This window comes from Branchiostoma lanceolatum, chromosome 15, assembly GCF_035083965.1.
Source record: "Branchiostoma lanceolatum isolate klBraLanc5 chromosome 15, klBraLanc5.hap2, whole genome shotgun sequence".
Lineage (NCBI taxonomy): Eukaryota > Metazoa > Chordata > Leptocardii > Amphioxiformes > Branchiostomatidae > Branchiostoma > Branchiostoma lanceolatum.
Window position 1 is genome coordinate 17,800,904 of NC_089736.1, and position 15,941 is coordinate 17,816,844.

Here is a 15,941-nt window from a genome sequence, read left to right on the forward strand (position 1 = left end):
GTGCACCTTATTGTTTACTTTGGGTGCACCTGTGCACCTAGATCTTTTTGTAGTCATGATACATTACAATACAATTCTTCTGCAAACCTATAAAAAGTCCTGCGTCCTTGAATGGTAGTTCCACAAAATCCTACTGTGGTCGTGGACGGTTTACACGGCCGTGCGGTTACAAAATAGATAGCTCACACAACCTGACAGGAAGCAGGATAGTTGCATGTAGGCCCGTGTATGATTGCAGTGCAGTCAGAAAAGCTAGCAATAATCTAACGTTATAAAACTCTGTCAGACATTTATCATTTCTTCCTGAAACAATACAAATTTTTGTCACAATTTCAGACAGAAAAGTAACATTTTATCGTACTCATAAGGGCTCGAAATTCATCTTTGGGAATAGGTGCACTGGTGCACCCAACTCAAAAAATTGGGTGCACAGAAAGAATTTTGGGTGCACCAGATAAAATAAAGTTGAATGTTCTTCAGAACATAATTACAAAGTTTAACGCTGCTGCCTTTCTTAAGAACTTCAATCTGTAATTCTATAGCTAACTTTGAAATTTCAAACAAATAATACATCAAATAAAGTACAGCAAAAAGTTATGCTGTTTTTTATACTTACATTTCAAGAATATTCTGTATACTAGCCTACAATAGTACCATAACCCTATAGGCTACAAAAATATCTAGGTGCACTGGTGCACCCACAGTCAAAAAATTAGGTGCACAGCTCCAATTTTGGGTGCACTGGGTGCACATGCACCCACTATTTCGAGCCCTGCTCATGGTATATTTCTTATGCAAGTCACACATTTCAGTGACACGAAAAGTGAAAGTTTGTACAGATATAACAGTGTGCAGAATGTTACTTCTACTTCATGTATACCCGCGGGATATACCGCACATTTCAAAATTAACCATGGCCAGAGAAAATAGTTTGAATCTATCCAGACTGAGTGCAAAATGTGTTACAGATCGGTGTTCATTATTTGAGTTTTTCCATTTTATGTTTCAGCCCAGCAGATTTGTCTCGTACTTTCCTGTGTTTTAAGACAATACATAGTGAGGCAGTGTACTGTGTGGATATTGACTATTGGGAAATCCATACATGTTTGTTCATTAGCCAGCCTTAGCACTGGGAGTTAGTGTAGAATTGATTAGAATCAATAACAGAATCAATGATAAAATGATACAAATGAGAACCCCTTGGTAATATAAGCAATCTTTCAACAACAGAAGCTGGTGAATGTTCAAACATATCTCTCTAGGGAGTTCTATAGGAATCCGTCCAATTAATATGTATCATGATTCTACTCTCTTCTCCCAAATAAACATACCGGTACCCCTCAGAATAAAAGTACCCACGGACAAATCTTTAAAATGTAATAAACATACCTCCCGGAATAAACATGACCCCTCCCCCCAACAAAATCACCAAATTGACAGGTAAACTGTATCCAGATGATAAGAAGGTTCTTTTTATTCATTCATGCCTGAGGACCATCTCAGATGAGTATATGAATAATGAACAGATACCAGTAGATATCTTGTCCAAATTATAATCCTCTCCACTTAGAAAATATGATAGCATCCCTAATGGTGAAAAATTGGGCATAGGGTCCCTGCTATGACCCCTAACAGGTGGCCAATGGTACTTTCAAATTCAACAAGAGTTCCACGACCTCATACCTTCGCCAAATGATTTTAACCTTTATGACTGACGTGTAAGGAGTGTTTCTCATCAATTATAAATCATACCAGTTGATCGTCTTCACCCAAATGACATAAGTTGTCCAAAGTATGACTATCAGCTTAACAAAGAAGGTTATGCTAACATTTATCATCAATTATGTAAATAAGCTCCTTATTAGCATAATTTGATTCAATGGTGTCCACATTCACACTACTTCCAAATGCCACAAGTATGAAATTGCCGTCATTAACTAGTATGGAATTATAGTACTTTCTCATGAATTATACAAATAAGTCTACATTTGCATATCTTCTATCTCTCAACATTCCTTTCTTCCTCAGTTAAAAATGTCACATATTGGAATAGTCATGTCATGGAACACAGCAAATTAGAATCTGATTTGCGTCATTATCATCCAATCAAACAAAGCATCACGTAAGCTATCTACATACCAAAAATCATGAGCATCCATCAAGCCCATCTCGAGTTATAGTATTTTCTCATTAATTATGCAAAAGAGGTCTTCATTTGCATAGTTGATATTTATTAATATTTCTCTCTTCCTCAGTCACATGTTTGAGAGTCCTATCATGGAATTTGGCGGATGTATAAACTTTCCTTATTAGTTATGCAAATTAGATACTGATTTGCATAATAAGTATTAAATTATGTAAATCATCATTCAAGCTATCCACTTAGCAAAAAGCATGACCACCCATCAAGCCCTTCTTGAGTTATTCCCTTTCACAGTCTGAAGCAAAACCTGCTCCTGCAGTCCCAGAAAAAGCCGCTAGGGTGTCCAAACCAATACCTTTTACCTCTGGCCAAAGAGCTATCTTCCACTCAAAATTCAACTATTTCTCAATATCAATCCATATACATGTACAACATGGTAAAAGGTTATTTTGTTACTGAAATCATAGTACTAGATCAAAGAAAGAGGTGCATGTATGCATAGAATGAACCATACAAAGCTGAAACTTGAATAATCATCTTATTCTTTATGTTATGTAAACCCTTATGTTCACCCCAGACTATTTGCAAAAATTTTTTATTTCATTTTTTTTTCTCCCTGTTGCTCCAATTTTTTTTCTGAAAAAATCCGAGAAGCAACAGATAAAATTGGTGTGGCCTTACCCCAATTTAAACAAATATGAAATATAGAAAACAAACACCCCAACCAAAAAAATATGGTTATGTCTATCATCTCTTGCTCCATTGTGTAGAAAGCTAAGTTTGGATTTCGAGTTCCCACGTTGGACCCACAATACTGAACAGAGATTGTCTGTAAAGGTTGCTTAATGTCTCAGGCCGCACATTCTTAGAAGTTACAGATTACATGTTGACTCAAGCGACCACTAAATTGGGAAAATCTTATGGTTGTTTTTGAAAATGAGCCCTCTGAAAATATAAATGGCCTTCTGTGTCTACTGTTGCCCCAAAATATAATCATTCCACGTATTTATAGTGTCATTGTAATCTGCTATGTAGTATGGTGCTAGTTTTACTGTCACCACACTAGATTAAGACCCCGTTCACACTCAAAAAGTTTAATCGCGATTGAAGTATGATCGCGATTGAATCGATCCGATCGCGATTGAACGCAAAAAACTTTTGCGTTCACACTGCTTTTTGCCAAGTGGATTAAAGTACGCCGTGATCCGATCGCGATTGAAGCACGATTTTTTATATGACCTGTTTACGGGGACACTGTCACGTGTTTGAGAGTCCTAATATGAAATGCAGTGGATTTACAAACTTTCCTTACTTATTATGCAAATTGATATGCATAATTAGTCTTTGATTATGTAAAGCACCATCTGAGCTCTCTACATACCAAACATCACGAAGATCTGTCGGCCCCTTCTCAAGTTATTCATGGCTGAAGGTCTTGACCTTCCTTTCTGTAAACCCTACCCATCCACTAAATATCATACAGAACCATAAACAGCTTCTCGAGTTACCCCTATCTTGGTGACATACAAACACAGAAACATACACAGCTCGCTGCGCAATGGTAGGAAAGTGCCAGGTAAACCAGTTTCAAACTTGACCTCCATTCCCACAACTGCTACCCACCTACAAAAAATCATGAAGATCCATCAACGTTTTCGTCACTTTTTTTGCCTACATGCAAACACACAAACATGCAAATTCAGCTGCAGTACTGTTGAAAAACACCAGGTAAATGATTTTTGAACTTGACCTGCCTTTGCACAACCACTATACACACCTACCAAAAATCATGAAGATTCATCTTAAGTTCCTTGAGTTATGCTCTTGACATACATACATGTACAGACCCACCCTACAGCTGGCGTAACCGAAAGCAATATCTTCTCGGCGAAGATAATGATATGGATATTGTTATTTACAGGATTTACTGTTGATTAATCGATTGTATTTACTTTTTATCATTACTAAATTCATTTATCACAGTGCTTTACAAGTCTGATTATATCAGAAAGTTCATTAGAATCATATAAGAAAACACCACCCTTCCATGTAATGCTAAAATTACAAAACAAATAGACCAATGGGAACCTTGGAAAAAGCAGGTAGTAATATGGATATTAATGTGGTAAAATGGGGTAAAAATGGGAAAATAATGACCTATAAATGAAGCCTTCTGCTTGTTCAATGACATCTGGCTAAATGATAATATCAGAATATTCCTAGACTGTGGTAATGTTGTTATGGTAGCAATATTGAATGTCAATATTCCACAACAGGCTGCAATAGTGCAAGCTTATAACATGTACATTGGCTATATACTACTGTTTCACAAGTCTGTCTTTACAAATGTCCATTTCTACACACAGCAAACCTGTGCTGGTTGAATAACATTCACTGAGAACTAGGATTTTATTGCCCCCCAGTCTAGAATCCATCATGTGTTATCATTATTAATTGCAGTAATATTAATGGTGAAAGTCAGATCAAATTGTAAAATCCAGAATTGGTCAATTCTGGTTCACTGTTTATAAATTATAGTTTGATATTAAACAATAATTTACAAACAGGTTGATTATTCCCATTGCAACTATGTACAATGAATGAATGAATGAATGAAAACTTTATTTCTGTGTATATATGTATACATCTATACGTTGTAGATGGTGAAAAAGCATGACAGTTAAGAGTTGTCTTTGCACTGTAATGTACATGGCAGAAGGAGAATTATTAATATACCAAGACCAGCCTATATAATGTCACAACATCAATACCAGTCATCCTGCAGATACATTTAGGGACCCTACAGGTTATACATGTATGTACGATGAAATTATTTTTATATACACACTGTTTGCGTACGTGTGGATTATTTCTGTAGAGCATTATATAACTAAGAGTCTGTCTTCCTTACATTATGGGCATTCAAGTTAATACTGTCAAAGTCTTTATCTTTATCATGCAACAAATTGACCGCATAATGGCATCATTGCGACAGTCCAAGTTGATTACACACTGTATCTATTTAATTAGCTGATTAGGGACCATTTACCAAGAACAGTGTAGGTTTACCAATTGTGGTAATGGCTTTGTCCTTACTACCCTTACCAGGGAACTCAGTGTAGCATGTTCCCCATAAACATACCAGGCAAACCTCAATCATTGTAGCATAAGACCGGGCAACCAGTTGTCAAAATCTGCTATATCTCGATGGTAAATAATACCAAGCATGTTGTGTTAAGACGCGAATGAAGAATCTTACCACATCCACTGGTGATGATGCAGCATTCAAGTTAGCGCCAGCTTGCCCACTCTGATGGGAAACTCCGATTGTCATGGTTGTGTTTTGATGTCTGGCTCCAGAAAGATGTCCTTAGCATCCAAACAATAAGAAGCTTCTCCCTATATCCTTCCAGCAAGCACACATATACCACACGCGCATTTACACCAAACCCTGCGTCTTTTGGAGTACCAGGTCCTCCCAGATCTTACTCGAGGCTTGCTCAATGGAATTTATTGGTAATCAGGCATTTTTTTAGTATCTCCCTGGGTATGGTCGTGGGCCTTTTACAGCTTGAGTATTGAAATAAATCAAATATTGGCTGGCACAATGACTCCAGCTGGGATCAGATTACAGCTGTCCTGCAATCAGGAGGTTAACTTGTGGTGTCAACTTTACGGAAATGGCAACACCAGATATCAATGTTTACAGGCACTTCTTTATTCTACCACAGTTAGTAACAGGTACATGGGTTTGTGTTGTGCTAATTATGCCAATTTGTGCACCAAGGCATAGAAGTCCATGCGGCTCTTGGGAGTTGTCGGCAAATAAACTGCATGATGATTGGCATAGTGTACTTCTTTTGACTGTGGTTAATCGTCTACCAAGAAGAGAAGAGCCATAGAGATAAAAAGATGGAGTGGAGTAGAAGGAACTGACTTTCTATCCATACCTACATTGTATGGCCTTCGGTAGCATGTGACCCTACAAAAGTCAAAATCAAAGTTCCTTCCCGCACTGATGGTGCATAGGGCGACGCCCATCTCCGTTTTAGGAGCCCTTGGGCCACACAACTTTGTGCAATCACTACAGCAGGGGGCCAGTCCACTGGTAGTGGTGTGTGTTTAACTATCATACTCTTTCCCAAATGCTGTGTGCTATATATAAGCAGAGAAAGAAATTTGTACCATTTTCAGAGTCTTTGGTATGACCCAGCCGGGGATCAAACTCACGACCTACTGTATGCAAGGCGAACGCTCTACCCACTAGGCCATTGCACCGGTTTTAGCATGTGACCCTACAGACATACTGTAAATGCAGAAATGTTCACAGGGATTTAATTTCAGGGTAGGGAGAAAATGGAGTGTTCACGGTGGTTTTGAGTTGAGTTTGAAACAATAGTAGCGCTAAAGTCACACAATGGAACAGCTTTTTGAGGTAGTTTTAATTTTGCGGTAAAGAGTTAACCGCAAAAAATGCAAACATATAACCACCGCAAACATTTCTGCATTTACAGTATATGTATGACTGTAGCAACTGTTACTCGTCAACACAGCTTGTAATGTCCTTTGCAGTTGTATTCACGACTATAGGATTATGTTGTAAAAGGTTACTGTAACAAGATTGCACACTCAAAATAAACCTGAACATTTCTGAAAACACGAAAGTTTGCACGGGATTGCTATTCTTCTGTATTCTTCTGTAGGATTAAATGTGCAAACGGTTATAATATTTGGCACTGCCTTAAGTGTTCTCTGTATCGATTCAGTGTGCTGCCAATTGTTGCCATCCTCTTAATCAATACATACTTTGTTATCATTTCTCTGTGTCTGTGCTGATTATCGGAATGTTTCTTCATTATTTTGAGTGATTGTTCCTAAAGAATGTAATTTTATAACAAGCTGAAATACAGTAGTATTTCAATTCAGTATGTCAATGTTGTATAATGTATTTCTCTGAATCCTTAATGAATTGTTGTGTGTACATTGTATGCTGCTTCAGCAGTATTATATGTATATCTGTCAGTGCCATTGAGAACAGAGCCTCGGGCTATTGCAGCTGCATGGTGTAATGGATACCTTATTTTAGCAATAGATGATATCACAATGATTTATGGTAACATTGATTGAAGTCCCTTCCCAATGGTTTCACCCATCATAACCACTCAATATACGGTTTACCCATACCAATATATTTCCTGGGTTCTCTGGCATTTAAAAGTAAAAGTCAAGCAAGATGGTGACAGAAACACTGAGGCCTGGGAGGAGACTTGATTCCCTAAACTGTGTGCGCTAGAGCTGTTTAGTCCATACCAGTTTGATTTGTTGGTTTTTGTAAAAAGAAATATGGAGACAGTGACAGGGCGAAGAAAAATATAAGATAAATAAAAAATGCAAAATGGCTGGGGTAAAGATAGGGCTTACATAACATACGAATAATAGGATAAATTCAAGTTTTCAGCTTGAAAAAAAAAGAAACATTCTATGGCAGACAACCATCTCATCCTGGTACTAATTGTACAGTAGAATGATGCACATGTTTGTTGAACATTATTTCCAGTAGATTTTATGTAATGTACCTATGTCATAATGATTCATTGAAAAACATAAACATTGAAGATAAAAACAACGGCAGACAAAAACTGGAAAACTACTCTCCAGGTAGAGGTTCGGCTCCAGCTGGTTTCCTTCGTGGAGAAGGTTATATTTTGTAAAGTGTGTGTGTGTCTCTGTGTGTGTGTGTGTGTGTGTGTGTGTGTGTGACTGTGTGTGTGTGTGTGTGTCTCTGTGTGTGTGTGTGTGTGTGACTGTGTGTGTGTGTGTCTGTGTGTGTTTGTGTGTGTGACTGTGTGTGTGTGTGTGACTGTGTGTGTGTGTCTGTGTGTGTGTGTGACTGTGTGTGTGTGTCTGTGTGTGTGTGTCTCTGTGTGTGTGTGTCCTTCTATAAACACACAATAACTCAAGAATGCCTCAGTGTATGGATTGTCTTCATACTTGGTAGGTGGGTAGGTCTTCTTGAAACCTCAAAATCATTAGATTTTAGGCTACCTAGCGGCTTCTTTGGAACTGCAGGAGCCGATTTTCTTGCAAACTTTGAAAGAGAATAACTTAAGAAGGGGTTGACAGATTGTCATGACATATGGTATGTAGATATGGTGATTCGTTCATCAATCTGACGTACTGTATGTAGATAACTTAAGTGATGATTGACAAAATCAAATGCTAATCAGGAGCGAAAATGGATAAATAATGAGTTAAGTTTGTAAATCAGCTGCCTTCCATGATAGAACTCTCAAACATGTGATATATGTGACTGAGAAAGGGAGGAAGATCAATAGATATCAATCAATAATGCATGAAGACCTAATTTGAATAATTAATGAGAATATACTATAATTCATTTCATTCTTGCAGCATTTGAAAGGGCGGTGTGTGGGCATTATCCGACATAAATCATACAAATGAGGGTATTATTTGCATAATTAATGAGAAACATTTACATGTATTATCTGTCACTCGAAGAGTGTCCAGACCACTGCAGTAGCATACATTGTATGTATATATGATATTATGTTCCTTTTAATCTTGCAATCTGTATATATGTCACTCTGTATTTGTATTGTATGATGAACCCGTAAGACTAGTCGTGATATACGACTTAGACCCCGTTCATATTAAGCCTATCACAGCTGGTTGAATTAATTTAAAGACTTAACGGGTTAATTTAGCTGGATATCTTTGCCCAATATGAACACAAATTAACCGGTTAAATAAGGGGTTCAACAGCAGGTTAAATTGAAACCACAATTTAACCTGCTAAAACCCTTATTTAACTGGTTATATAATGAATAAAAGATGCAGTGCATGATTAAGTTTGCTAGGTGGCATTACAACATGGATTCCTGACTATATCACGCTGTTGCGTTATACTGTATGTCACTGTTAGGACTCTTCCATTTCGAGGGAGACATCAGAAACAAGAGTTCCGCGACCTCATATCTCCATGAACTATTCTGTTTATGCAAATGACTTACACATTTACATAATATATGCTTGGTCATGAACACCTTTAACCAACTTACACATGTCGCAATATTGACAGACCTATCATCTACCATTAAGATGAATTGTGGCACTTTTGCATCAATTATGCAAATTATGTATTTATTTGCATAATTGTTATCTCTTGATGTTCTACTTACCATAAAGTACATATGTTACATGTATTTGAGTCATATTATGGAAAACACTGGAAATATAGATTTAACTCATTAATTATGCAAAGTAAGTCCCAATTAGCATAATTTGCACTTCATTAAGTACATCTCAGTCTAAACTGCCTGCATACTTAATATCATGGAAAACCGTCATTCCTTTGTTCAGTTATTCTCCTTAGAAGATTTTCACAATAGCACCCCTGCAGTTCCAGAGCAAGCCGGAAGGGGGCCCAAACCTACACCACTTCTTTATTACATCACAAGCTATCAGCCACCCGAAAATCAAGACCATAGCACGTCCAGGTCAAAAGATACAAAAACGAAAGTTCTGCTGCAGTACCAAGGTCACATACCAGGGGGCCCAAAATTAACCTTGACTTTCGACTTCATAACACCTGCCCACATACCAAATATCATCGTAATCCATCAAGAGGTTCTTGAGCTATAATTTTCCGATCAGATGAATTATGGTGTTTTTGCGTAAATTATGCAAATTAGGAATTTATTTGCATAATTGGTATCTGTTGATGCTCCACTTTCCATAAACTACATATGTTACATGTATTTGAGTCTGATAATGGAAAACACTGCAAGTATAGATTTTCCTCATTAGCTATGCAAATTAAGTCACAATTAGCATAATTTACACTCCATTATGTATATCTCTGTCTAAGCTACCTGCATACTAAATTTCATACTGACAGTCCTATAATTTTCCAATAAGTTGAGATATGGTGTTTTGCATTAATTATGCAAATTAGGAATTTATTTGCATAATTGGTATCTGTTGATGATCCACTTTCCATAAACTACATACGATTCACGTATTTGAGTCTGATAATGGAAAACACTGCAGATGTAGATTTTCCTCATTAGCTATGCAAATTAAGTCCTAATTAGCATAATTTGCGCTTCATTGTGTATATCTCTATCTAAGCTACCTGCAAACTAATCTATCAATATCATATTAATGAATATCATATTTTTATTTTTTTATTAATAAATTAATAAATATTTTATTTTTGTTATTTTTAGATATTCATTCAATATATACAAGGCCTTTGTCTTATGAACAGGACTTCATAGATTCCAAACCCGGCATTCGAATTTTTCTGTTCATTGTACCGTGCAGCGGCTCCTATGCCACCGCGGTAAGATGATTCTTGCAAAACACTCGCCACTAAACTTCTATTCCCGATGTAAACAGAGGCTCTTGATGTTGTTTGCAAAACAGCGATCCTTTGTTACAGTAGCAAATGCTCCATTGTTCAGTATCGACTTCATTCAGACAACACGGACGTTGAGTGACGCCGCTCGGCACAAAAATATGGGAATTTTCATGAATTGTAGCAAAATTATCCAGGAAAATAAGGAAGAAATGTTGTAAATGCGGAAACCAGAAAAATAGGGATGAGGTAGTTGTTAATTGGTTTGAAAACTTGTTTGACATTTGGTAGTCATTTTAGATAGAACCTTAGCTGTTATGAACTTCTATTTCACTTGATTACCTTAGTGCTGATGATTCAATGGTGCTTTTTCAAATTGTATGTTTTATTGCGTGCTACGTACATAATTACATTGATAGCTTTTATAATGAGCATATTGTACATTTTAGAAATAAGTACAAGTTGTAGGCCAAGACCAGCTTTTTCAAAAGCACTTAAGTTAGGTGCCGTAACTTCAAAATTGCTTTCCCCAATCTGCCTTTCTCTATCAAAACAGTACTTCTTTCCCAAAATGACAATTTTTCTTATAGACTCAACAGCCCTTGATTGACTTTCTTTGGCAGATTTTACTTCAAGAAAAGGGAAAAGATAATTCACACTCATAAACGTAGACAAAACGCCAGCTTTTTTGAAAAGCACTTGTTTTGTCTCTCTTGATCTGCTAAAAACGAAATATCGCAATCGTAAGATGTTACGGAAATGCACGGAGAACGGGCGTGCGCACGGAAGGGGGTTCCATAATACGGCCAGGAAGAAACTCGGCAATTATCTTGTCGTTATTCACCTTTATAAATCAGCTTTTGTTCCTTTCTTTCGGGGGAGTGAGTGTCCTAAAAATACAACAATGTCTGGGGATACAAAAAATCACTCGAAAACGGATGTTAACTGTTATACGAATTTGGATTTACTGTAGCCCGTAACAACTGCCATCACGTAAAACTTACGTCTGGTGTTCTACTATGGTTCAGTTCACATAATGGCGGCTTGGTTGCTAATGTTACGGCCGTATTAATTGTTTGTCTTGTCCAAAAAATCAAGATCGTCAAGATCACAACTCATCCCGCGTGCCCACCACCCCTCGTAATTGATATCTTGAGGGTTAAAGTTGACACGGCAGGTCTACTATGCCGCTGGGCGTGGATCAGGAGCAGCTCTCTCGTGTGGACCGGCGGCGGCACTGTTCTATCCAGTTATAGAAGAATGCCAACTGTGCGATGGAAGCAAAGACATTTCTTTGACTTTTTATCACAGAAGATTTATTGGTTCCTGAATAGAGCTTTATTACCAATTTTCGTCTCCCATGCAGGGCTCCAGACTAACTTTTAGACCTAGGAGCACTGTGCTCCTAACTCAAAAAAGTTAGGAGCACCAGCAAAAATCTAGGAGCACCACTACAAAAAGTTGGAAGAACAAGCAAAAGTCTTGGCCATACAAAGTAATACTCCTATTGATAGTATTAATCAATGTTTACAACCGGGAATAACGTATTTGAATAGATCATAAAAGATAAAAGACTACATTTGGCAATTCAATTCATTCAATACCTTCCTACATGCTAAATGATACTAGTATGAGGGATTTTTAGAAAAATTGGGCATAGGTTACCCGGCTGGCCCCTATCCGGGGGCCACGGTGCCTCAAGTTCAACAAGTTGAAAAATACACAATGGTATTTTTTACTTGGAACAAGGCAAGTAATGATTCACATAACAGTAAATGATAAATAAATAGATAACTCTAAAACTTATCTATTGGTTTCATAACCAAAACAAATAAAGTCAAATTCCATAATTTGAAACTTCACTGCTGGCATCAAGTTCAACATTTTTACAGGCATTTTTTTCACCCCACCCTCTGTCTACAAACAATCCAAAATACTTTAATATCCTTGAAATTCTTGCTCAATAGTATCAAAAATTATCTGTTTGTGCCGGCCCAGTCAAATATCTTCGGTTCCTTTGAAACGCGCAGTTCAAATTTCGCGTGTCAGGACCGCGCGGCGCGGCCATCCAATGACAGGCCGACCGCATGGAGAAAGCTTTGTGATTCATTCTAGACCGCAGCAAAATGAAAATAGCACCATAATGACGGGCAGATCATGAGCTTTGAAATGATACCGGTAACAAAAAGAAAATTTAATATTTTTGGGGATAAAACTCTACTTGAATTGATTCATTGATTTTTGATCGTAAAAATCATTGATTGAACAGGTGTAAAAATGACCGCAGGAAACGGGCCTGTCATTCTGCTGCGGTCTAAAAACATCATGGCGGCCGTCCAGAAGCGCACGGCCGGTAGCGCTCACTTTCATCGGCAATTTCTGGCGTTTGAAACATTTTACAAATCAAACAAATACATCACAAAGGAGAGAAACTTATATCCTTTATTTCTATGGGTAATTTTGCCACTAGGAACGGATAGTTTTTGTACCGCGGGCGTGGGAACATGATAGAAAATTCACCGACGATTTTCGCGGTAGGGTTGGAATACCTATATGTTTTCAGCTTACCGCTTAGTTCTGAAGCCATTATCCTGGCGCAGGTCTTATTTTGTTATTGTCGCACCGTGCGACCGTGATTTTAAGTCTAGTCGCATTCTCAAAAAACTGGTCGCATATACGACTAATCCGGTCGCACTCACGAGCGCTGCCATGCAAAGACAAATGGTTTCGACGCGGAGTCCCCAGTTGCGGCGGAGGGGTGCAAATTGTTTGAACCGCGGTTTGGAACCGAACAATAGAAGGATTCATAATCCTCCTATAAACTGTTGTTCCTTGGTGAAAAATTCAACTTTAAATATCATGCATATAGTGTGCTGCATATAGATGCAAAATATTTCTCAGTGCTTTGTAGAAATTACCCCGCCCCTTCAAACTATTGGTTTCGCCGAGATTTTCGTGGAATTTTCCCGTTACGCATATACGGGGGAGGAGCCAGTCTCGGGCAGAAACAATAAAAATGGCGACGTTCTATTTTGCGCCAGGTTAACCACAGTTACGGCTAGTAAACAACCGTTCTTGACGATAGATCACACTTTGACACGAGTTGAAGGCCAGTAAAATAAACTTTATTTTGCTGTTGTTAATAATCGTATTGAGCTGTGAGCACGTGCGAGTATTATATGCAAATCCAGCGAACAACGTGTGATGACATGATGATATGTTTTTCCCACGACGTGCTCGCCTGTCCTGACAAGGGATCGAAAACATTTGACCTCGTTGTCTTCGAATGCCTCTTTTGAGGCCTTTTTTAGAGTGTATTAAACACCTTGATGTCTGAAGTGTGCATACCTCGGAAATCACTGTTTCTGCACGAGTAGATCTCTTAAAATTCATGGCTTTTTAGATATGGCGGTATTATGATTAGTGGCGGTATTATGGCATTTTTTGTATCTTTTGACCTGGATGTACTATGGTCTTGATATTTTTGTGGCAGATAGCTTGTGGTGTAAAAAGTGGTGTAGGTTTGGTCCCCCTAGCAGTTTGCTCTGTGTTTTTGTCAAAATCTTCCAAGGAGAATAACTGAACAAAGGAACGAACGATTTCCATGATATCAAGTATACAGTAGCTTAGACAAAAATGTACATAATGAAGTTAAAAGTACGCAAATTGAGACTTAATTTGCATAATTGATGAGGAAAATCTATATTTGCAGTGTTTTCCATAGCATGTTGTTTATGGCAGGTGGAACATCATCAGATACCAATACAAATACATTCCTAATTTGCATAATTGTTGCAAAAGTACCATAATTCTAAGTGGTAAATGATTGCACTGTCAACATTGTGACCTGTGTAATTTATTTAAAAGTGTACATGACCAAGCATAGATTATGTAAATGTGAAAATCATTTGCTTAATCAATATTTCATGGAAATATTAGGTCTTCCAAACTCTTGTTTCAAGTTAGTGAATACTTCCATGTAATGAAGTTGTTCACTTGTCTTTGGTGGATATTTCGACATGAGTAAATCCCATCTTTAACTGTCCACCAGAGTTTGATTGCCCCAAGGTCAATGTTGTGTTTCCAATTAGGAAGATAGAATTATTGCATGTAACAATACAGAGGCTCGAATACCTGGTTTTATCATAACATAGCAGGATTATTAACATCTCGACCATATCTGACCCACTACATGTACCAAATGCAGCTCCTGGAGATGTTCTTACTAAAGATAATAGGTCAATAATATTCAAGTTTGGCACATAAGTCAAGATATTATAGATTTTGATTTGAAAAAAAGGGATGCAGAGAACAAATGACTAAGATTTCCTTGACCTCTTCCGCACAGAGACTTGATGTCATTGATAAATCTACAAGAATGTCACAATGGGTTAGACTGTCCTGGTTATATAGTAAGTGCTCATCATTGTAAGTGGATTTCCATGTCGACACAACAGACCCTCCATCAATAAATAAGTGACCTCTCAATTGTGTGCTGTCTATAGTTGAGTGTCTTGTTGGACACAGAACTTTATTTATACAGATGTGTCTTTCTTCTTTATGAAAAGATTGCAAATCAACATATTTTCAAATAAGAAAGAATTCATTAATAGGTTCATTTACAAGGATTTAGTAAGATTTTTAACAGGCCACAGCAAGTAAATTTTATGCATAATATCCTCTGCAGACTTTCAATTTAATGCGAGAGGGAGATATAAACAAGATGAGTAAAAGAACTAAATTTTAGAAATACTTTAGACACCATGATAGTCAATGTTGTAACAATAATTGAAGTGATAAAATATGGTATCACAGCCAACAAGTCTTTCAAACCTGTATTTAAGAAGTGTGGTAGGCTAGTATCACTTACCAAGTTGGCAACTACACTCAAGGCTACCACATTAGTGTCACTTCTACAACTAGTATCAAACTATAGTTTCACTTCTAGAATCACACTCCTGGCTACCTCACTAGTGTCACTTCTAGTACAATCAAGGCAACCACACGACATATTTTCCCATTTTTGGTACTTTCATGTTAACCATCTCTGAAGGGAACAAATTGTTTTTTCAAAATCAGGAGAAAATGAATGAGGCCTAGGAAAAAAAATGTTGTGTTTCCTGTTACGGTCCTGAAAAAATTAGGGTCGGTAGGTAGGGATTCATTTTTTTTTTTACTGGTGACATCAAATGCTCTGACTGTTGGCCTCACGGTGCTTGGGCCAGCCTCCTAACCATTGGTTAAACATGCGATGCCCAGAGGGGGGTGAACAAAATTTAAGAAAAGCACCCCCGGACTAAAATTACAATTGGAAAAGTGGCAGGTGAATTATTAAGAATATACATAATTATATAAAAATACAATAATCTATGTCATTGTCCAGTTGCTTTCACACTGTCACAACATTTTAACAACTTT

General features: G+C 37.5%; 2 protein-coding genes across 3 annotated transcripts in view; one reads left to right on the plus strand and one right to left on the minus strand.

The window, feature by feature from the left end:
* The window catches only part of LOC136421172 (dipeptidyl aminopeptidase-like protein 6), a 329,761-nt gene that overhangs the window by 311,821 nt on the left and 1,999 nt on the right, over positions 1-15,941 (minus strand). The window contains exon 1 of one of the 2 annotated variants that reach the window (XM_066408335.1): positions 5,403-5,530. The exons of the other annotated variant lie outside the window; for it this stretch is intronic. Within the exon in view, the coding sequence (XP_066264432.1) occupies positions 5,403-5,477 (75 nt within the window). The 5' untranslated portion in view covers positions 5,478-5,530. Of the gene's footprint in view, positions 1-5,402; positions 5,531-15,941 lie in introns of those variants that run through there. 2 annotated transcript variants of the gene reach the window in all.
* The window catches only part of LOC136421174 (bax inhibitor 1-like), a 100,021-nt gene that overhangs the window by 19,901 nt on the left and 64,179 nt on the right, over positions 1-15,941 (plus strand). The window lies entirely within an intron of this gene.